This window comes from Macaca fascicularis, chromosome 1 (genome assembly GCF_037993035.2).
Source record: "Macaca fascicularis isolate 582-1 chromosome 1, T2T-MFA8v1.1".
In the NCBI taxonomy this organism is placed as follows: Eukaryota; Metazoa; Chordata; class Mammalia; order Primates; family Cercopithecidae; genus Macaca; species Macaca fascicularis.
Window position 1 is genome coordinate 149688552 of NC_088375.1, and position 23828 is coordinate 149712379.

At 41.7% G+C, this 23828-nt stretch overlaps 1 protein-coding gene across 5 annotated transcripts in view; it reads left to right on the forward strand.

The window, feature by feature from the left end:
* The window catches only part of MCOLN2 (mucolipin TRP cation channel 2), a 72689-nt gene that overhangs the window by 41065 nt on the left and 7796 nt on the right, over positions 1-23828 (forward strand). For all 5 annotated transcript variants that reach the window (XM_005542854.4, XM_074002858.1, XM_074002861.1 and 2 more), the window contains 7 exons: positions 4560-4644; positions 4749-4845; positions 10231-10330; positions 16233-16345; positions 17521-17670; positions 19140-19241; positions 19348-19470. In XM_005542854.4, the coding sequence (XP_005542911.3) occupies positions 4560-4644; positions 4749-4845; positions 10231-10330; positions 16233-16345; positions 17521-17670; positions 19140-19241; positions 19348-19470 (770 nt within the window). The remainder of the gene's footprint in view (positions 1-4559; positions 4645-4748; positions 4846-10230; positions 10331-16232; positions 16346-17520; positions 17671-19139; positions 19242-19347; positions 19471-23828) is intronic.

The following is a 23828-nucleotide window of genomic DNA, read 5'->3' on the forward strand; positions in this document are numbered from 1 at the left end:
AATTTGAACAACCAAACAGACTTTTATAAGGCAAATTTTACGAGTAGTGTAAAATTAACTAACAGAATTCTGTTCAATTTCTGTGAATCTAAGATACCATTTTTTTGAAAGACTCATCTGCTTTAGAGATGCTTAAAAGCAAAAAAAGTTGCATCTTAGAATAAATGAAATACAGGAGAAAAAGGCCTACGACAGTGTATGGCACAGAGAGCTTGAACATGTTTCTTCTTTCAGAATATAGTTGTTTACTCAGATCAGTTTAACTTTTTTTTTTTTTTAACTTCACCTTAGAATAAGAATGTTAGAGGTAGGAGGACCTTAAATATCATCATTTTGACCTTTACAGTTGAGGAAACTGATGCTCAGAGAAGGTAAGCAACTAAGTCATGTAATGATTTAGTGACAGTAGGTCTTTCCTACTGAAAACCCAGCAACATGGGCATCAGCTGGGAGTTTATGAGAAATGCAGAATCTCAGGCCATGCCCTAGAGTCTCTGAATCCAAAAGTGCTTCTTAGCAGCAAGCTCCCCAAGTGGTTCACACACGTTAAATGTTTGAAGCACTGGTTCAGTGATCTCCAACTAAAGATCTTTGACTTCACATAGACATCTTTTTTACTGACTTCATCCAATTCTTCACTGTCCATCACCATCTCCTGCCTTCAGTGCCTTCTGGATCCTACTTCAAAATCTTTGTGCATCAATATCACATTACAAAAGCTGTCAGAATGCTTGCCTCTCCTCCCTTCTCAACTGGGTCCACTCAATCACCATTAGTCCCCAGCCTCTTCCATCCCTGGGTCCAGCTGATGCTTACTGGAGAAGTGCGCCAGATAGAAAGAACACCCTCATCTTCTTGCCATCATGTCTTCAAAGCTTCTTGCATAACTTCCTTCCACTTCTTTTCACCCTTGTGTTACAAAGGAGTACAGAGGTGAGGCCACAGTTAAAACCCTCACCAGAGCAGCGGGACACACTCCTTTCAGTTTCTGGGGAGTTGTGCCCTTTCTCTAGAAAGGTGTACCCAAATTTGCATCTCAAATCCAAACTTCCCTGAGCTCCACGCTCCTCATATATCCAACTGACTATCTGACAACTCCGCTGTGTTGCCTAATAGGAATTTCAAAACTGCTGTGTCTAAAACAGAACACTTTTAGCCTCCCCCATCTCCCTACCTACCCTGTGGCCCAAGCTGTTTCTTTCTTAGACTTCCCGATTTTGAAAATGATACCAACATTTTCATATCATACTGTAATAACCTTGGTTATTCAAGCCCTGTACTTGAAGTTGTCAGTTTCCCCATTTTCACTGCCACCATTGTCATCCAAGCCACTACTTGCTTAGATGGTCTCCCTGCTTCTGGTCTTGCCTCCACCAGCCTCTTCCCTGCCCTGCAGAAACTGCAGTGGTAAATCAGGTCATACCTCTTCCAGGCTTAAAAATCATTAGTGGGTTCCCATCCCATTTAGAATAAAATCCACAAGTCCTTTTAGAAACTAACCTCCTGCCTGCCTCTCCAGACCCCTGTCCTCACATTTCTGTTGTAGCATCCTTTCTGTTTGTTGAGCAAGCCAGGCTCTTTCTTGCTTGGAGGCCTTAGTGCTTGATTTTTTTGTTTTTTTTTCCTATTTGGATCTATGCATAGCTGGTTCTTTTTCCTTTTAGGAAAAAGGTTTCAGTTCAAACATCTTTTGCACCTTTAAAGTCATTCCCTAACTATCTTTCGTAAGGTGGACTCTCCCTCTGTATTAGTCTGTTCTCATGCTGCTAATAAAGACATACCCAAGACTGGGTAATTTATAAAGGAAAGAGGTTTAATTGACTCACAGTTCTGCGGGGCTGGGGAGGCCTCAGGAAACTCACAGTCATGGTGGAAGGGGAAGCAAACACATCCTTCTTCACATGGTGGCAGGAGGGAGAAGTGCAGAGCAAAGTGAGGAAAGCCTCTTATAAAACCATCAGATCTCATGAGAACTCACCCATTATCACAAGAATAGCAGCATGGGGGTAACTGCCCCCATGATTCAATTACCTCCTACTGGGTCCCTCCCACGACATGTGGGGATTATGGAAACTACAATTCAAGACGAGATTTGGTTGGGGACACAGCCAATCCATATCACCCTTTTAGTTATTCTTGTTCACTTTATCTTCAAAGTACTTCTCACACTGTGAAATTATCTTGTATATATTTTTGCTTATTGTTATTTCCCCCACTAGAATGTGAGCTCCATGAAGATGGTAACCATGTCTGTCTTGTTCATTGCTTTAGCTTCAGTGCCTAGCACAGTGCCTGGCTTTCAGCAAATATTTACCGAATAAATGAATGAGTTGAGTACGGAGCCTGGGTCTTTGATATTCTTCTAAAATATGTGCTCAGAGGTCAACCTCCTCAGTGCACTGGTAGAGCTCAGGCTCTAGAACCAAGCACAAGTAGATTTAACTTTTGGATAGCGAGTAGCTACCTGTATGACCTTGAGGAAGTTTCTTGGCCTCTCTGGACCTTGGTTTGTTCATTTGTGAAATAACAGTAATAGTGCCTATCACACAAGATTGCTTTGAAGATTAAATAGGATGATGCATTAATTGAGATAATATATAAAGTCCAACACAGTGTCTGGTATGGAGTTAAGTGCCCAATATGTTTTTGCTATTTCTATCATCAGTCTTTTCCTCCTTAAAAACAAGTTTCTTTTGACCAACTGCCCTCACTGTACTCATTAAGGTCTAATCAGGAAAACCAACATTGAATTGTTTTCTGACACTAATACTCCATCTGCCAAACACAGGGAGACATACTGTCTGCAAATGTCTTTTAAAAATATTATCTCTATTGAGTTGTCTGTTCAGCTCTGGGCCCTGTTTTTGGCTCAGGACATCTAATTTTCAGTAAACATAAGTGTATCCCGTGTATCAGGACATATTTTGAGTGCCAGCTAGATGCTAGGCAGTGGGTGTTTAGCAAGGTGCAACAAAGTTGTGCTCTTGATCTCAAAGACCTTATACTCTAGTTGGAAGGATAAATAGGCAAATGAAGAGTTGCAGTTGTGGAATAACGCTTTTAAAGAATCAGCCAGTGAGTTTTCCAAGATTCATGGACACCTACTAGGTGCCAGGCACTGCACAAGGCCCCAACTGCACAAGGCCCCGACTTTTCCATTTCAAAGTCAGCATGGAAGGGGCAGCAACAGCCTGGGCGAGGGTCACCCATGCTGGTTTCATACCAATTCTGTCACTAGGTTTCTGTGGCCTTGAAAGGTGCTTGTCTTTAGAGCTCCTTGTTTCCTGCTTTGTAAAACAAGGGTGTTAGCCTACACAATAATGAGACTAATTTTTATGTGAGGTTCTTGGACTCATTCTTCTATCATTTACAGCTCATAATTTGTTTTTACTTGAATACAACCTGTGTTCTTTTTCTTTCTCTTTATTTTTTTTACTTTGAAAAAGTGCCAGACTTACCAGAAAAGTTACAAAATAGCACAAAAATTGCCTGTGTACCCTTCATCCAGATTTCCCCAATGCTAACTTTTTTTTTTTTTTTTTGGAGATGGAGTTTTGCTCTTGTCACCCAGGCTGGAGTGCAGTGGTGTGATCTCGGCTCACTGTAACCTCCGCCTCCCAGGTTCAAGCAATTCTCCTGCCTCAGCCTCTTGAGTAGCTGGGATTACAGGCGCCCACCACCATGCCCAGCTAATTTCTGTATGTTTAGAGAGACAGGGTTTCACCATGTTGGTCAGACTAGTCTCGAACTCCTAACCTCATGATTTGCCCACCCTGGCCTCCCAAAGAGCTGGGATTATAGGCGTGAGCCACCGCACCTAGCCAGTACTAACGTTTTATCACATTTGCTTGATCATTCTTTCTATGCATAAACATTTCTCCTGGAGGTGCAGACATGCTGTTCCTTTGCCCCTAAATACTTCAGTGTGCATTTCCCCAAAAAGAGAACATTCTCCTGCACAACCACTATACAGTCCTCAAAATAATGAGTTAACATTAGTACAATACTATAATCTATAAACCCTATTCACATTTCATAAATTTTCCTAATGTTCTTTATCATAAAATGCAAACTGCACTCAACTCCAGGATCCTATTCAGGATAACATCTGGCATTTAGTTGTCATGTCGAGTCTTTTTAGTCTAAAGTTTCTTGGATTTTGTTTGTTTAACTTTTATGATATTGATACATTTAAAGAGTAGAACGTCTCTCACATTGGGTTTTTCTGTTTCTTCATGACTAGATTGGGGTTATACATTTTTTGGCAGGAATACCACACAAGTGATGTCATGCTTCTCAGTTCATTGTATCAGGAGGTACATGTCTGTTTATCTCATTATTGTGATGTAACTTTGATCACTTGGTGATCAAAGTTGTGGTGCCTGCCAGGTTCTCCACTGTGAGGTTACTCTCATTTTTCCTGAATAATTGGTAAGTATTTTCTAGGGAGATACTTTGAAACTCCCTAAGTAATCTGCTTCTTGTCACACTTTTGCCCACTAGTTTTAGCACCCAATTCCTGCCTGAAACAACCATTTCTTGTTCTTTCATTGCCCTAGATTGTGTTCACTTAGACCTTCAGGACCTTTCCAAGGACCCTCCGGACTGGAAGAACTCATCATTCTTCAGACTGGAATTTTATCGGTAAATACATTTTAAAGCGTTATTCCCCAAGAGATGAGGGTGGGAGAAGGATAATAGTATAGTAAGATTATGACAATTTATACCTTTCAATATATTTTATTCAGGCTCTTACAGGTTGAAATCTCCTTTCGTCTTAAAGGCATTGACCTACAAACAATTCATTCCCGTGAGTTACCAGACTGTTATGTCTTTCAGAATACGGCAAGTATCTTTGTTTTACTATCCACTTCCTTTTATTTTTCCCTATACTTTTTGTTGATGCAGGGTATAAAACGCAGCAGCCTACAGATGTGTTAAATGCAGTCGTGTTTAAAACAGATGTAGTGATACAATATGGTACTTTTTTTTTTTTTTTCCAGAGACATAGTCTCGCTCTGTCACACAGGCTGGAGTGCAGTGGCGAGATCTCAGCTCACTACAATCTCTGCCTTCCAGATTCAAACAGTTTTCATGCCTCAGCCTCCCGAGTAGGTGGGATTACAGGCATGTGCCACCACACCTGGCTAACTTTTTTGTATTTGTATTAATAGTAAAGACAGGACAGAGTTTTGCCACATTGGCCAGGCTGGTCTCGAACTTCTGGCCTCAAGTGATCTGCCCACCTAGGCCTCCCAAAGTGCTGGGATTACAGGCATGAGCCATCATGCCCAGCCTCATTATGGTATTGTTGATCCAGAGACCATTACTTCTGAAGATGAAGCAAGCCCTTTTCAACTTTTAAAAACTAAGTTTCTACATTGAAAAGAAGAGCTTAAACAATTGGCTTTGACTTTCTACTCTCCTAATACATTTTTAAAATTGTTTATGCCGGGTGCAGTGGGTCATGCCTGTAATCCCAGCACTTTGGGAGGCCGAGAGGCGGATCACGAGGTCAGGAGATGGAGACCAGCCTGGCTAACACGGTGAAATCCCGTCTCTACTAAAAATACAAAAAAATTAGCTGGGCGTGGTGGTGGGCGCCTGTAGTCCCAGCTACTAGGGAGGCTGAGGCGGGAGAATGGCGTTATCCCGGGAGGCGGAACTTAGTGAGCCAAGATCGCGCCACTGCATTCCAGCCTGGGCGACAGAGCAAGATTCCGTCTCAAAAAAAAAAAAAAAAAAATTGTTTATGAAGGTGTTTTAAATGTTTATAGTACTCTTCCCAGCTTTAGAGGAAGGTCTTTGCAAGTGTTGTAGCAAATGTTTTCAAACCTCGAGGCATAAACTGCTCCACTGATGGGAAGACCAGTCTGCAAAGTAGCAGTTGTTTCTCTTTTTATTTTGGGAGGGGGCATGTATGTATAGTAGAAGAGATGGTGCACTTTTATGGGGAAGTAAGCTGCCTTCTCATTTTCATAGACTTTCTTTCTTTGTCCTTCTCTCCTTCCTTCTTTTTCTCCCTCCCTCCCTTTCCTGTTCCTTAAGGGACTAAACTGAATGCCTAGCTGAAAGTTGTATATACTGTCCTTTAGCAATTCAGAAGAGTGTTTCATTCAACTATCAATAAATACTTAATGAGTCCTTACTATGCACCAGGCATTTTGCTATGCCCTAGAGGCACAGTGGCCCTCAGGAAAGCTTACAGCCTAGTGGGGGAAACAGAAAAACAAGTAAATGAAATAAAAGTAACTACTGATTGTGATATGTGATAAGGAAGAATGTCTCCAGCTGCAAGCTCTCTGGGGTGGGTGGGCCAGAGGAGCACTGGGAGCATCTGCAGGGATGAGGGAAGGGCAGGAGAGGAGCATGGAGTTTGGTCTGCAAGGATGAGGTCATTGATGACTTTGTCATGATATGGTCAGAAGTGTGGGTTTAAAAATATTGGCTTTTCATTTTTATTTTGTTCTTTGGACTTCTATCTGCTTTGAGAAAAGCATTTTAGGGGCCCTCCTGGAGGAAACAGAGACCTTGAGTGCCAGTGCTAGTGAAGGTTTAGTTATAACTTACAGGTATAGAAATGAAGATGGTATGGTTTAATTCTCAAACCTCTGGTTTGAGTGTGTGATCTTCTTGGGCAGACTTGGCTTGTGTTCAGAGACAGGCAGGTGCATGTGGATTTGATCATCTACATATCCGCTCTCCAAGCTCTGCCAGTGAACTTTTTGGTTTTCTTAACGTGTTCACCCTAATAAGTACTTCGCATATATCACTTATAAACTGTAAATGATTTAAATGATTGATTTAAATTTCATAAGGTAGAAGATTGAGGGCATTTGGACATCTTAAGTTCAGCCTGCAGTCTTGGAGCAATCTTTGTTCTTTCTGAAAGCATTATATGTAGCTCTTGAAACAAATAGAAAAATAATTTCTAGCCTAACAAAAACTAGAATTTCATACCCAAAGAACTAAATTGAAGGAAATGTTTTTAAATTCAATTCAGAATAATAAATGAGATCATTGTGTTCTTTCAAAGATTAGTTAATTTTGGTTTTTATTCCTAGGACTGTTTGTCTGTTTTGCTCTAGGATTTCTCTGAACCAGATATCTGATATCCTGTATTTAGTAAAACTTCACATATTAGCCCTTTTAATCATATTTGTTTCATTAATAACAGAAAGTTGTGAAGAAATCCTGTGATGTGAACATTTTCATTGGTATAATTCTCTTTGTTGCCTTAATTTATGTCTTTATTGTGAGTTCCTTAGCCTCTAATTGTACTTGTGTTTGTTTTTTACAATTTTGACTTAAAACCTTCATACTAGAGGACTGAGAGATTTATATAGCACCATTCCAATACTGGGGTATTCTGAATTTGATTATAAACTTACCTGTACTGTTGAGTTTTATGCTTTCACATGTTTTCATGATCACAATTATTGTTTGTTTCCAGTTTTAGTGCTCCCTCAAGCATTTCTTGAAAGGCTAGTCTAGTGGTGAAAATTCCCTCAGCTTTTGCTTGTTTGGGGAGGGCTTTATTTCTTCTTCATTTCTGAAGGATGGCTTTGCTGGATATAGTATTCTTGATGATAGGTTTTTTTTTTTTTTTTTTTCTTTAAACCCTTTGAATATATCATCTCATTCTCTCCTGGCCTGATGTTTTTCTCTTGCAGCTTTTTTTTTTTTTTTTTTTTTGAGACAGAGTCTCCATCTGCCATCCAGGCTGGAGTACAGTGGCACCATCTCTGGTCACTGCAAACTCTGCCTCCTAGGTTCACGCCATTCTCCTGCCTCAGCCTCCCGAGTAGCTGGGACTACAGGCACCTGCCACCATGCCCGGCTAATTTTTTTGTATTTTTAGTAGAGATGAGGTTTCACCATGTTGGCCAGGATGGCCTCCATCTCCTGACCTTGTGATCTTCCTGCCTCGGCCTCCCAAAGTGCTGGAATTACAGGCATCAGCCACTGTGCCCAGCCTACTTGCAGCTTTTAGAATTATCTCTGTCTTTGACTTTTGACAGATTGATTATAATGGGCCTTGGAGAGAATCTTTTTGGGGTGAATCTAATTGGGGATCTTTGAGCTTCCTAGATCTGGATGTTCATATCTCTCCCAAGACTTGAGAAGTTTTCAGCTGGGTTATTTGAAAAGACCCGTCATCAATTTCAGAAATTCTTTTTATTTTATTTATTTATTTGTTTTGAGACAGAGTCTCAATCTATTGCCGAGGCTGAAGTGCAGTGGTGTGAGCTCAGCTCACTGCAACCTCCACCTCCTAGATTCAAGTGATTCTCATGCCTCAGCCTCCCCAGTAGCTGGGATTACAGGCACCTGGAACCGCACCCAGCTAATTTTGTATTTTCTATTAGAGGTGCTGTTTCACCATGTTGGCCAGGCTGGTCTCAAATTCCTGACCTCAAATGATCCACCTGCCTTGGCCTTCCAAAGTGCTGGGATTACAGGCTTGGCCACTGTACCCGGTCAGAAATTCATTTTTCTTTGCTCGATGTAGTCTGTTGTTGAAGTTCTCAATTGTAATTTTTTTATTTCACTCATTGAGTTATTCAGCTCCAAGATTTCTGTTTGGTTCTTTTTTATGCTATGTCTCTCTGTTGAATTTCTCAATCAAATCATAAATTATTTTCCTGGTTTTATTGAATTGCTTGTATTCTCTTATATCTCACTCAGCTTTCTTAAGATCATTATTTTGAATTTTTCAGGCATTTTCTTTGGGTCCTGCTACTTGAGAATTATTATATTCCTTTGGGTGTCCTGTTTTCTTGCCTTTTCATGTTTCTTGTGTCCCTACATTGTTATCTATGCATCTAGTGAAATAGTTGCTTTTTCCAATTTTATGGAATAGCTTTCCTAGGGATAGACTTTTTCCTGTAGATGGGCCCTAGAGTGTTGGTTGACTATAGTGCATTGGCTTTGGTTCTGGGCATACTCAGTAGTGTGGTGTCCATGCAGTTTGTTCAGTTGTGCTCCTTGTCAGTGATGTCTGTGATTGGCTCAGTGGCCTAGGCTGAGGGAGTTTTTAATAGCAATGACACAGTTTTGCTGGAGGCAGGGATGCCAGATTGGTTGTTGGGCTGCACATGTGCATACATAATAAGCAGCAGGCTGTGTGGCAGGCTCTTCAACTGGGTAGGGGCAATTGCTGCCCAGCTGGCTGTCAGGTCAGGTGTGCATGGTTGTGGTGGGCCAGTAGGCTGTGAGGCAGGCTCTTTAGAGATGTGAGGTCACTGCTGAACTGGCTGTCAGGCCTGTGTGGGGTGTGGAGAGATAGCCAACTGTGTGGCCCAAGTGTGCACAAGCACAGCACACCAGCCAGCTGTTTGGTAGCTTCCTGCTGTGCAATTCTGCCTGTTCCCAGGGTCAGGGGCAGGAATGGGTGCTGCATGGATTCAGATGTCAGGGTCTCAGATGTTCCATCAGGTCTAGGCTCTGGGCAGCCAGGGTCATGGTGTTGCATGCACCTGTGTAAACATGGTGGAATAATGGCAGGACTTCAGGAATGGAGAGAGACAATGAGTACTGGCCCCCAGGGCAGAACACACTCTGTTTGCGATCTGGTCTCTAAATGGCGTCATGCCATAGCAGCTTAGGTCACAGAAGTGAAGAGTGCGCACAATGTGTGCTTCCACTCTGGGGCAACATGGCTGCATGAACTCCCAGCACCTCTCCAAACCGGATTCAAAGCCTGTGAGGACTGGAGGGCTCTCCTGCAGCAATGACTGCTGGCATTCTGTGGCCGTAATGAGGACCACTGGAGTCTCTAGCCTAACGTTTTCCTGTCCAAAGAGATCCCCCTGGCTCTAAGCTGATCCTGGCTAGGGAGACAGTGTGGCAGAGGCCAGGTGCCTTGCTCCCCTTCCTGTGTTGCTGTCCTGGGCTTTCATGCTCCACAGGATTTTGCTGCTACCCTGGTGCTCTCCAGTGTACTTCTTCAGTGATTTCAGTCAAAATATAGTTGTTTATTCATTATCTTGGTCCCTTTGTGTGTGTGTGTGTGTGTGTGTGTGTGTGTGTGTGTGTGTGTGTGTGATGGGGGTGGGGTGCAGGAAATGAATGTCAAGTAATTCTAGTCAGCCATTTTGCTGGCCTGTGTAATTCTCCTTGGATCAGCACACTATTTGGATGCCAGTGATTTTTTTTTTTAAGCAGAGTTGATCTAACATGTTATACTTTCTTCTATGTTGTAATCTTTCTATACATTTGTGTCTCCAGATTATCTTTGACAATAAAGCTCACAGTGGCAAAATCAAAATCTATTTTGACAGTGATGCCAAAATTGAAGAATGTAAAGACTTGAACATATTTGGATCTAGTAAGTATGCTATATACTTGCCCATGGGGATTATAGATGATTTTTAACACTTTATTTTGGGGCTTGGGTATTTAAATGGTTTGTTTGCGTGGTAATAGGAAGAAAACCACGTCTTGAGCATTAGATTCTGTAAAAAATATCCCAAAGCCTTGTATTTTTGTTTAATTCAGCAAATGTTTACTATACACCTCTTAGAAGAGGTAGCATGACTGAGTGGTTAGGAGCTTAGCTCTGGAGCCAGATTGCCTGGGTTTCAGTTCCAGTTCTATTTACTGTGCCTGTGATCTTGGACAAATTACTTAACCTGTCTGTCTCAGTATCTTTCTGTGTAAAATGAGAGTAATAGTATAGGTTGAGCATCCCAAATCGGAAAAATCTGAAATCACAATCCTCTGAAATTTGAGACATTTGAGCACTGACATGACCAAAGCTCAAAGGAAATGCTTATTGGAGCATTTTGGATTCTGAATTTTTGGATTTGGGATGCTCAACCTGTAAGTATGAGGCAAGTATTCCAAAATCAAAAGAAATCTGAGATATTTTTGGTCCCAAATCATTCTGGATAAGGCATACTCAGCCTAAACTTACCTTTCAGGATATTGAATATTAAATGAATTAGTATATAAAGCAAAGTACTGAACACAAGAGTTGGCACATATTAATTGCTAGGCATTATGGGAAAAGGAAGAAAATGCCTGAGTGAGGGAGACTGACATGCTAATAAAATCTGTGATGTGTTATGGAGAGAAATAAGGGTATACATACAAAAAGCATGAGGAGAAAAAAAACAAAGGTTAAGTTTGAGTGGGGCAGAGTGGGAAAAGAAATGATTCTTGGAGAAGATATGCTTTGATCTGAGCCTTGGACAGTGGGGAAGGATCAGGGCCTCCAGAGCCCAGAGAGCAACCGCTGCAAATGCTGAGTCATTTACTCAGTCATCGCTGGGAAAATATCACTTAATCCACATGTTTAAAATGGGCTACTGCTGAGCATGGGGGCTCACACCTGTAATCCCAGCACTTTGGGAGGCCTAGGCAGATGGATCACTTGATGTCAGGAGTTCAAGATCAGCCTGGTCAACATGACAAAACCCTGTCTCTACTAAAATTACAGAAATTAGCCGGGCATGGTGGCACACGCACCTGTAATCCTAGCTACTTGGGAGGCTAAGGCAGGAGAATTGTTTGAACCTGAGAGGCAGAGGCTGCAGTGAGCCGAGATCACACCACTGCACTCCAGCCTGGGCAACAGAGTGAGACTTTGTCTCAAAAATAAGTAAAATAAATTTAAAAAATTAAAATAAAATAAAATATAATGGGCTACCTATGGAACCTGTTCCGTTTGCTCAGTAAAGAATTGGGATGATGTTAATGATGGATGCTCAGTACTTTTTATTTTGCAAATTTTGTTTAAATGACTTTCCTTTTGACCAGGTTATCAGAATGAAAGAAAATGTAAAATACCTGTGGCTCCTGTTTTAGAGTTGTTTTAAGTTATATTTGATCTGTCGCCTGCTGCTTTTCAGATGTATGATATGTCCTGATGATTTGAAGTTTTGGTTTCAATAATTTCACCGACTGACTTAAGCCTCCGATTATAGTTTTGGTTTCTGTTAAAAAGTGGTTACTATTCCCCAGCATACACCACTCTCTTACAGACACGCAGAGATCAAGGGCATATTTTCTAATTAGGTCCAAGTATAGGTTGCAGTTTTCGGTGAAAAGAAACTAACCTTTGTCAAATATATGATTTGGAACATCATTATAAAGATCAAAATGATGGAAATTTCCAAACTAGGCAGTCAAATGCATTTCCAGAACAGTGAGTTTTTCACTTCTGCCTACAGCCCTCCTTGCAACATTAGGGGTTTTCCTAGATTGTGCTCAGAAGAGAGTATCTCTAGCCCCCTCCTGTGGCCAATGGGGAGAAACACAAGCCTCCTAGACGATTGGGTAAAAGTTCTTTAAGATTTACATATTCTTCTAGAGCTGTGTCTTAAGAAACCAGGTTCTATCACTAGGAGAATGTGAATTTAAAATAAGATGATGTGATGTGAAAGCGTTGAAAAAATTATGTTTGGAAACCATCTTAGGAAATGGACTTTTTCAACCCTATATGAAGCTGTCTGGTGGATTGAGATTGCCTTGGCTTTGGGGGAAGTGGACAAGGACAAGGGTGACATCTGGTGGGACACTTACACTATTTCTAAAAGTTCAGAGGCTCATTCACACCCACACGCTAACCCCCAGGCTCCTCTCTCCTTTGTCATTACCCATATTGAAGCAAATGCAGGTGAATGTCCTTTTTCACATACAAACCTCGTGCTGCCTTTTGTGACTCCCAAGTCCCCTTTCTAAATGTGCCATATCTTCATTTAACTTGGTTTCATAAACACAGGAATTTGGAGATGAGGAGCTTGGGGAGGAATTAGCGGGATTCCTCTTTGGCGGGATTCCCCAATGATGGGTGATACAAATTGTGGTTTTTTTTGAGATGGAGTCTTGCTCTGTCACCCAGGCTGGAGTGCAGTGGCACAATCTCATCTCACTGCAACCTCCACCTCCTGGGTTCAAGCGATTCTTCTGCCTCAGCCTCCCAAGTAGCTGGGACTACAAGCACACACCACCACACCTGACTATTTTTTTGTATTTTTAGTAGAGATGGAGTTTTATCATATTGGCCAGGCTGGTCTCGAACTCCTGACCTCGTGACCCGCCCACCTCGGCCTCCCAAAGCGCTGGGATTACAGGCATGAGCCACCACGCCCGGCCAAGATGTTCATAAAATACATATTTTTAGCATACCAAACCAGTCTTCTCAGTAATTCAAAGAAAAACAGAATCCTATACTGGATTCTGTTAGGAGGACTGGTTTCTGTTTCTAAGCCTGCTTGTTTTCCCATCTGTAAACAAGGTCCAATACAAGCTGCCTTGGAGATTTGTGTTCTAGTTATATGTCAGAAAGGAAAGTACTAGATGCTGTCCTTGCATTTCGTAAGATTTTCAGTTTCATCTTCCCAAGAGCTGCCTATGTTTCCTCTGCTCCATTCCATGGATCCAAGGGAAAGAAAAATCTTGCATTATGCTAGAGCTAAGTTGTTTTCTTACTTACCCATTAGATGATACCTCAAGATAACTTTCTTGACTGTAAATGGCTAAAGGTAAATGTAAGTGCTAGGCACTGGGCACTATTCTAACAAGCCCTTCACATAGACAGTTCTACCTGGTTCTCATGACAGCCTCAGGAACGGGTACACTTGCCCTTCCCATTTTGTAGGTGGCACATCTGAAGCTTAGTAAGATGAAATCATTTGCTCAGAGAGTTGCATTTACCACGCTGGCTGTCTGCTCACCACCCACTGTAGGAGCTGCTTTGCCCTCAGACACTCATGCCAGTATCACTCACATCTTTGCATTATTAAGTCCATAGACAGTCTGGCATTTCTCTTCAACACTGTCTCTGCAGAGGTTTCCGTGGAGGACTCTGACCGCAGTCTCTCCTCTGAAGGTCACCTGTCCCTGGTTTTATTTGCTTCTCCTCTGGCCTTTCTGCTCCATCCCATTCCTGAGCTCATCTCCTTTTCTAATTCTCAAACGTCGCTCCCCATCCCTGACCGCTTTCTTTCCCAGTGGTCTCTCTGAGGGGCCATCACTCCCATGGCTTTAACTGCCACTGAATAGTCCTCTCTTGTCATGAATATCCAGAGTAAACTCGGTTTACCCAAGACAGGGAACCAGGAATCATTCTTGGTTGTCCTTCTTCCTTATTCCCCAACTTCATTTAGAGACCAGGCCATGACTCTCTCCATCTCTTACGATTCTGTGCCCTCTTTTGCTCTGCCCCAACTTAGCTCAGACCATCATAAGTTCTAACTTAGATTATTCAGTGGTCTTATGTTCTGCTCGATTCTCTTCATTTATTTGTAAGTATACTGAAGCATTATACTAGCCACAGGTGCTGTATTCAACACTACTGTCTTAGTCTGTTTTCTGTTACTTATAACAGAATGCCTGAAACTGGCTAATTTATAAAGAAAAGAAATGCATTCTTTCAGTTCTGGAACCTGAGAAGTCTAAAGTCGGAGGACCACTTCTGGTGAGGACCTTCTTACTGGTTGGGAGTCTCAGTGGAGTCCCAAGGCAGTGCAGGGCATCACATGGTGAGGAGGGGGAGCATACTAGCTCAAGTCTCTCTTCCTCTTCTTATGAAGCCACCAGAGCCATTCCCTTGATAACCCATTAATCTATGAGTGGATTAATCCATTTATGAGGGCAGAGACCTCATGACCCAATCACCTCTTAAAGGCCCACCCTCTCAATCCTGTCATATTGGGGATTAAATTTCAACACGAGTTTTGGAGGAGACAGATAATTCAAACCATAGCAACTACCTGTGGGCCCTGCTTTACAGAGCCTGTCACTTGATGGGGAAGATGGACACTGAATCATAAAATAAGTAACTGCTGTGAGTGTTTGCTATTGTTATTTTCCTTGGCTGTTTCATGGGCTCTTTGTATATGAACTTGCATAATTTTCACGTTTTCTTTCCCAATTTTCATAATGTTCTTGCCCATTCTACACTGTCTCTGTGCTCTGTGCTGTGCTGCCTTTGCAGATGTAATGAAAGGTCAGTGTTTGTTGTGCAGAGGAAAGTAAAGGAGCTCTGGGTATGTGTAGTAACCAAAAACCATGAAAGTATATAGGAGGGGGCTAATAGAGATGACAATTTAAGGAATTATTTTCTGAGATGGGAGATTTTTCATTTGGAACTTGAGCCTGAAAATAAATAAGCTGAGCTGTGTGTGTGGAGAAGTGCTGTTCCAGGCAGATGGATCAGCATGTGCAAAGTCCCTGAGGCGAGAGCAGGAGAGAAGGAAGACCAGTGTGACTGCAGGGTGGAGAAGGCGGGGGGCAGGCAGGAGAGAGCCGGGCTGGGATCGGAGACACTACTGTGAAGTCTGAGAGAAACCAAGGTTGGATTCATCTCCTTCCCGTACATTCTTCTTGCTGCTGTGTGCTCCAAACCAAAAATCTGATTACCACTCCCCTCCTTGCTTCTGTTCCAAGAAGCAATTTTCTCTCCGTATGGAGAAGGCTTATAAGATTGGCACTATGTCCTGGGAAAGTGCACAGTGAGGTTGAGAAGCAGAAGTGGGGATTCTCAGTGGTGGTGGTTTAATTTGTTTGATTTCTTATTAATGGTGAACTGGATGTCTCTGCTTTTATGTGAAAGAACTCAGAGTATGTCAGCAGTTTTGCCTTTTTTTGAATGGAGCCCAAATGGATCACTTTCCGTTGAATTCTATTCTACAGTAAATATTTATATATCAATTTGAGTGCATTTATTAGCAGCTCACTTTTTTTTTTTTTTTTTTTTTTTTTTTTTTTTTTTTTTTGAGACGGAGTCTCGCTCTGTCACCCGGGCTGGAGTGTAGTGGTACGATCTCAGCTCACTGCAAACTCTGACTCCCAGGTTCACGCCATTCTCCTGCCTTGGCCTCTTGAGTAGCTGGGACTACAGGCACCCACCACCATGCCCGGCTAATTTTTTTTGTATTTTTAGTAGAGACGGGGTTTCACTGTGTTAGCCAGGATGGTCTCGATCTCCTGACCTCATGATCCACCCACCTCGGCCTCCCAAAGTGCTGGGATTACAGGCGTGAGCCACCGCGCCTGGCCCAGCTCACATGTTTTTAAATGTATAGCTTTATATCAGGGAATGTTTTGCCTTATATATGTACTTCTGAATGAATGCAGTGTGATTTGTTTCTGATATTTACCATTTTGTTTTAACAATAGACAAAACATTTATTGTTTGAACTTCTTTTCACACTGCCATTTTGTTTGGAAATTATTCTCTGGTAAGGCATGTTTAACATTTGAATTCTGTTTTTATTCCTCAGCTCAGAAAAACACTCAGTATGTCCTGGTGTTTGATGCGTTTGTCATTGTGATTTGCTTGGCATCTCTTATTCTGTGTACAAGATCCATTGTTCTTGCTCTAAGGTTACGGAAGGTAAGAGCGTGTTCACATTCTCTTCCTGCCCTCTTGGCCTGCACCCTCAGTTTGCTCAAGCAGTGGACCACCGATGTTGTGCCACCTGCCTTTTCTGGAGACTTTTGACTAAATTAGATTCCTCTGAGTAGTTGCCCCCTGTGAGGCATTTATCAGCCTGAGGTGTAGGAAGTGAGTAAAGGCTCTGAGTATGTCAGGTGGCATCAGATAATTATCCTGCTTAAAACTGAGCTGATATGTACAGACGCACAGTGGTGAACTCTCAGGCTTTTGAATGTTTCCAGAATAACGAGGCCCTCTTCAATTCAGGAGTGATCTGAAGAGCAGAGTAATAGCATGTGTGGGTTTCATCTTTTGTCTTCAAATCAGAGTTCATTTTGACAGGGAGGCATGGTAAATGGATTATAATGAAGCATAAAATACTTTATTCTGTTTTTCAAATAGTTTTAAAATTCTCCCTTGAGTTTCATTTTGCCTTTTTACCCTCAGGGCTCTTATGAATATATACTTCTGCTCCCCACATATCTTATTCTGACTGTGGCATGTGTACAAATGCACACTGGGGGCGGGGAAATCGGAAGTCCACAGAGTACCATTTGTGGAGCAGGGACGTAGTCTGCATTTGATTTTGCCTAATCCTGACCTTTGTCAATGTCCTTTGTAAATATCCACCTCTCTTACATGCTCCCCGATCTCCTTGATATTATGAATGCAAAGTTAAGGTCCTGTCCCTGCCAAGGTGATGGGGCTCATATTTGAGCACGCACACTGGAGCCGGCCTGCCTGGACACGGATCCTGGCTTAGCCTCTCGGTGCCTCAGTTCTCTTCTCTGGGTGATAGACCTGCTAGTACCTGGTTCATTGGGTTGTCATCGGAATGGATGTGTTGGTAATATGAAAAGTATTTGGAACATACTTTATGTTAGCTATGACAAGAGCCTGCCGGAGTTACCATGTACGTATTTCATATTTGAGGTAACTTCACAGACAATTGAATGCTTACTCAGATTACGGGGGAAAGTGTGTGCTATAACCTCCACTTTCGAGGTGGATCTGGCAAGTTGAAAAGGCAATGCCATGTCCTTTTACGGGTGAGAGCACTGTTTTGCACTTGCCTTCTCCTTCCAGAAGGCAGTGTGGTTTATAAGAAACACTTCTTTAAATGTTTGCCTTAGAGATTTCTAAATTTCTTCCTGGAGAAGTACAAGCGGCCTGTGTGTGACACTGACCAGTGGAAGTTCATCAACGGCTGGTATGTCCTGGTGATTATCAGCGACCTAATGACAATCATTGGCTCCATATTAAAAATGGAAATCAAAGCAAAGGTGAGGGAAGCCCATTTAAAGTCTCTGTTCTTCATCTTCTCCTGGACGGCCACAAGCATCTTAAGACATATGATCCTTTGGAGACAACTTTGATTCTCGTGTCTTCCCTTTTCTCACACTGGCACAAGTGAGGCCTCCCCTGACTTGGTTCCTCGTGAAGGAAAAGTAAGGAAGCCGATGTTCCATGGAACGAAACTTGGCAACAGCTCCAGAATAATGACAAAGCTTGAGAAGATTGATTATTTGGGCCTCATTTTTCTTTTTAAGTTGCAAAAGGAGCAGCTTATCCATAAACCAGTCCTTTCCCTGAACCTGCATGTCAAGAGCTTGTGGGGAGGATCTGTGACCATTGGGTGCTCTGACAGATGGGGTGAGGGCAGGAATGTCGGACTCCCTGCTAAAGCCTGACCCTTTGTATAACTTAGTTGATTTGATCTCCTACCTAAGCCTCAACTCCTCCTTCACCACACTGTTCTCCTGTCCACTCTCTGCTGTTGGTCAGAGGTCCCACCAGCCATACCTCCTAACCCTGACACGCCTACTCCTCCCCTATCCTGGCTCCCTCTGGCTTTCTTCAGGCTTTTTCTTCTCTGGTCAACTGTGGCAGCAGTCTCCTCACCAGCTTTCCCATCTTCTGCTTCATACCTCTGAGATCCATTCACACAGCTGTCAGAGGGACTTTTCTGAAAGTGTCTATCCGGCTGTTACCATCCTTTCTACCTCTTGGGGCCTACTTTGGGATGAAGCAGCTTCCCTTGGCAGCATGGCCTCTGGGGTCATCATCATCCAGCTCTGCCTCTTGCTCCTGCCCCTGCTCTGACCCTGCCCCTCTAGGATGTCTTGTCAGCTTTGTACCTTTGTTCAGCCTTTGTCCACTTATCTGTGGCGCTTCCTCCCAGCCTGTCCTGCAGGCCCGTCTTTGCTCTGGGGTCGTGTCTGTGGTGTCCCTCTGTGATGAGCTAGGCATTGTGTCTTTCACTGCATTTAGCATATTGTATGAGAATCATGTTTGTGTGTTTGTCTTTTCAACTAGCCCTAGAATTTCCTGAGAGCTGGAGCTGTGTTAGCAAATCATGTGGGAGTTTTCTTTCAAAAGCGGTTGAATTGTATTGTTTGGTACTTAACAAACACCATTAATTTATATCCTCGAATGCCTAGGTCAGTGATAAATGCAATTTCTATTTGAGAGTATTATTTGGAAAAAAATTGAGTTCAACCTAAATGTAATTTCTATTTGAGTGTATTATTTGGAAAAAAAATTAGTTCAACCAGTTGAAATACTAAAAGAAAACGAGAAACATATTTGGAATTATATCTGTTTTCTTTTTTTCTTTAAAAAAAACCTCTCACTATCACCTATAGGAAGGCAGATAGTTCTTTTTTTATTAATTGGCTTAATGTAAGGTTAATAAGCTAAGTGGAGTCAAATATTTTACTCATTTCTCTCTCTCTCTTTTTTCATTCCTTAGAATCTCACAAACTATGATCTGTGCAGCATTTTGCTTGGAACCTCTACGCTCTTGGTTTGGGTTGGAGTCATCAGATACCTGGGTTATTTCCAGGCGTATAATGTAAGGATGTGGCACTGGGTAGTGCCACTGCAGTTGAGACTCATTTATTCTTTGGGTTCTAATAGCTACGTTTTCATTTCACCCATTTGTTCATCCTTTTTTTCAGGTGCTGATTTTAACAATGCAGGCCTCACTGCCAAAAGTTCTTCGGTTTTGTGCTTGTGCTGGTATGATTTATCTGGGTTACACATTCTGTGGCTGGATTGTCTTAGGACCATACCATGACAAGGTGTGTAGCACACATTCCTCCTTCTGCACATGGGGCACGTGGGACCCGTGAACATGGGTTTCTAGCATTTACTTGCTTCCTGGTCTTCTCTAGCACGTACCCTTGACATCAGTAAGCATGTATCTTTGTATCCATTTTCTTTTTCCTTTTTTCCTTTTCAGGATATAGAAGTGACTACAGGATATTGAAACAAGAACTGTACAAGACTAGAAAGCATGTATTATAGTTGTCTGGGACTGGCTTAAGGGGTCACATGGTTACCCGGTGATCATCAAATGGGAAATGTTTGGACATGAGATCACTATATTAAAAATGAAAATTAGGAAAATTATTATAAAAAATTTCCAATTTAAAGTATTATGTTTTTCGTCCAAGTTAATTGAGAAGAATGAAGATGGGCAGAGACTGCCTAAAACGACCATAATAGGTTTATGATAGAAATGGTGACACGTCTTGTCTCTGCAGATATCTGGTTTTGATTATAGCATCATCTTTGTGCCTTATTAAAGATCAGTATCTGAATTCCAAACTATTACCAAACTTCAGTTAGCATTATGATCTCAGGGACATCAAAGTTGTGCTAGGATGTTTTTGTTATAAAATCATGCATTTGATTAGTAGATGCATCAGGAAATGAAACTAGGTAAGCCTTGTTTTTAACCCAGAAAATTAAAAGGAGTTATTTTATCTTATGACTTTTCCTCCATTGGGCCTGTGGCAGTTGGAACAACAGAAACAACAAAAATAGCAGCAGCTAACACTTACTGCTTGTGTGTTAGACACTCTGCTGGGTATTTCGGTGCTCTTTCTTATTTACTCCCCACAACAACCCAGGGTACTGTTAGCCTCACTTAGGTGCTCTGCAAGGAGAAAAGAAGTTAAAAATGGTAGGCATTCCTTCCAAGTTTGTATACCAGTTCAGCCTTAAGTTTTGACCTTGTTAGTTGCATTAACCAAAAAATGTGATCAAATCTGGTTTACAAACTGTTATACATGAATCTTAAACCTCTGTGCTGTCCTACCAGAATAACACTGAGTAACCTGGCACACTCAGACTTTCTCCTTTTTAGGTGTCACATTTAATATGTCTAGAGAGAATTACTGTTTTTCCTATTTGAGATAATATATAATTAACAAAGTGACAACCTCTGGGTTGGTAGTAAATCTTGATAATATTGCTCTTCAAATTTTCTGTCACTGCTTTAAAGGTGACTCATAAGAAAAAATTATTCTTTGTTATGATCTCTCTGATTTGGAGAACTTACTGTCTTAGAGCCTGGAAAAATGTATTTTTCTTCCTTGCTTTATGCTCTGAAAGCTTTTCCACATCTCTGTCACTAGAGGGCAGTGTTGCACTGTGTGGAATAAATACTGTGCCTGAGGATTCAGCTTTAATTCACTGCCCCCAAGGTCACTGGACAAGTGGTCCCATCTCTTTTGCACCCCACCCCCGTCTCCCCTACCTCATCATTATTCTGGAAGGTGCTCAGATAAGGTTGCTTGAATTTTACTAGATGGCTAACATTCTCAACTGCTGTCTGCTAGGCATGGTGCCCAAGATTCTTTATCTCCCTTGCTGTGTTAACCCTTCCCTCCCCTTCTCTGTGAAGAAATCCAATTGTCCTTTTACAGAGAATAGGCACCTTCATATATGAAATAATATTCCTGAGATTACCCAGCTAGAAAGTGGCAGAGATAGGATTCAAACCTAGGTCAGCCTGACTGCGGTACCTGTGCTTTGACCCATACCCTGTAGGGCTTTTCTTGGTGTTATCTAAAACAGATCATTGCAAGAGAGCATATAGTCTGACAAGAAACAGTCTTGTACTTGGAGATCAACCGTGAGAGGACAGCCATGTAATTGGTCTCATTCTCTCAATGGTGTCAAGGTCACCTCATGGAAAATGAGGTTATTTGTTTTGTGAGCCTGACTGCATTTCCATATGTTCAATTTGTCCTTTCAAAGGATCCAGGTGAAACTGGGATGCTCTGAGCCAGCACTGTCCAAGAAAAATACAATTTGGGCTACAATTGAGAACCTTGCCTATACTGTAAAATTTTCTAGTAGCCACATTAAGAAATACAAACCAGATGAAATTAATTTTAATTACGTATTTTAAGCCTAATATACCCAAAATATTATTTCAGCATGTATTCAGTATAAAATATTGAAATATTTTACATTCCTTCATACTAGTCTTTTTGATGTGGTGGATATTTTGTCCACACAGCACATCTCAATTTGGACTAGCTACCTGTTGGATGCTGGCTATTCACACATTCCTGGTGACTACCATTATGGACACTGCAGCTCTAGACTTATGTCTTTCACTTAATATCAGCTTTCCCTTTATACCCCTGGAGGAGGGGAGGGATAAGGGATGTCTATAGGGTTGCTCGCAGGTTATGGCATCTCTCACCAGGCTGATATATTGGGGAAATGCACAGCTGAGTTAATTCACTGAATTGTACAAGTCAGTTGGGGAAGAGAACATCAGTCTGGTTTTGGAATTTTGTCCTTTTCTTCCCCATATTGCTACCTCTTTGAATCTGAAGTTAGAATATTTTATTGCCCCTTGCATCCTTTCCCCTAAATTAATCCAAGCTGTCAGCAAGTTCAGGTTCTGCCAGTATCTGAATCAGAGGACTTTCAGGTTACCCGAAGCCTTGAAAAGCTAAGCATTCAAAGCGGTCATTTTTGTAGGATTTTTAGAATCACAGCAACCTTGATTGTGAAAGCTAATTCTTTCTTTAAAACAAAACAACTGAAAAGGAGACATCAGGAAAACCATTTGACTGATAACTGGGGTCCCATAACACTTCAGCTTCCTGTCTTCCTGTTAGGCATCTGATTTCAGGGGCTCAATGGAAAGGGAGTCAAGATGCAAAAAGGATCCTGCTGATGTGTGTTCCCGGCACTAATGGACTTTGGCGCAATGCCCTTTCAAAATGCCTGGGCACAGAGGGCGAGAGACTGTTGATGTTCTTCCAAACCTCATCTTGAATTATTAAACATTACTCTAATGTGGCTTTTACATTTCCAGAGGACTTTTTTTTTTTCTGTGAGGAATAAATCATAGCCTTGCGATGTCCCCGTTTTACAAATGAGAAGACCAAGGCTTGAAAAGTTATTGGACTTCGCTGATGCATGGGTCAAAGTTCAGCAGACTCTGCATTACATTTTCCTCCTCCCAAGGCCTCTGGTTTTAGCCACGTACCTCTCAGCTAAAACATTTTGCCTAAAGTTTGCATGAGATTCTTGGCACCAGCTCTTAAAGCAAATATTTATGTTGTTCTCTGACATAAGCCATTGCAGGTTATGGTTTCATTGAAATGAAAGGTTTCTGGCCCAACTGCAAACTTATCATTTGTGAAATGAATGGTTGGGTTCTCACTGTGGGGCCAGAGAACCTATGGGGACTCTTTATGGAAATACCCATTTAATATGTATTAAATGTCTACTGTGCACCCAACATTGCTAGGTTCTTACAGACCAAGTTCTTGGAGGGGAGGAACTATGGTTTGTTCCTCTTTACATTCCCAGTGTCCAGCACAGCACATAGACCATGGTAGGTGCCCAGAAAGTTTGTTGAACGAACAAGAAGCAGAGAGAGAGTAGTACCTGCTTTCCAGGGGCTTATGATTGCTCAAGATCCAAAGGAATGCCCTACAAATGTGGTCCTTCTAGACTGGAAGCACATTAGGACCTTGAGTATTTTTAAGCTCACTTTTACTATGAATTTGGCCACTGAAACAGACTCTGGTTCACAGCCACTTCTTGTACAAAATGGCAGGGTGTTACCAAACACCTAAAATTGACTGGGTCTCTGTTTTAACTCTTTGGTGTGTTAAAATAATTCTCATGTTCACAAGAGGAGGGGGTGGTAAAATAATGTTAATGTTGAGACAGATATTGTATATAGCCTGATAAGTGACTAAACAGAAAATTAAGAAACGAATGTGACATGTACTGATCAACTAGCTATTTGCAGTTGAAACCTGAAGCGTGGACAGTTGTGCTTGGACTTAGAGGTTCTTGAAACTAGAGAAAGGAATTCACTGGATTCCAAAAGAAACTGAGAAATATGAATTATTAATGGTGCTGTCAGAGTTGTAATTGACATCTATAGAAACCAACTTTAATGTCAGTGTTTTCAGCTTTAACTTCAATGTTTTAAGGCTAGTGTTGGGTTTAGAAAATATTTACTCTGGCAACCGCCTGTTTTACTGTTAAATAATCTACATATTGTTAAGTGATCTGTTCATTTGGATATTTCTTCTAGGTCTTTTTGGAGAAGGACTTTAGTTCATCAGAGTTTTTGCTGATGCAGCAAAGCCATGGGTGGGATCCTTGTTTG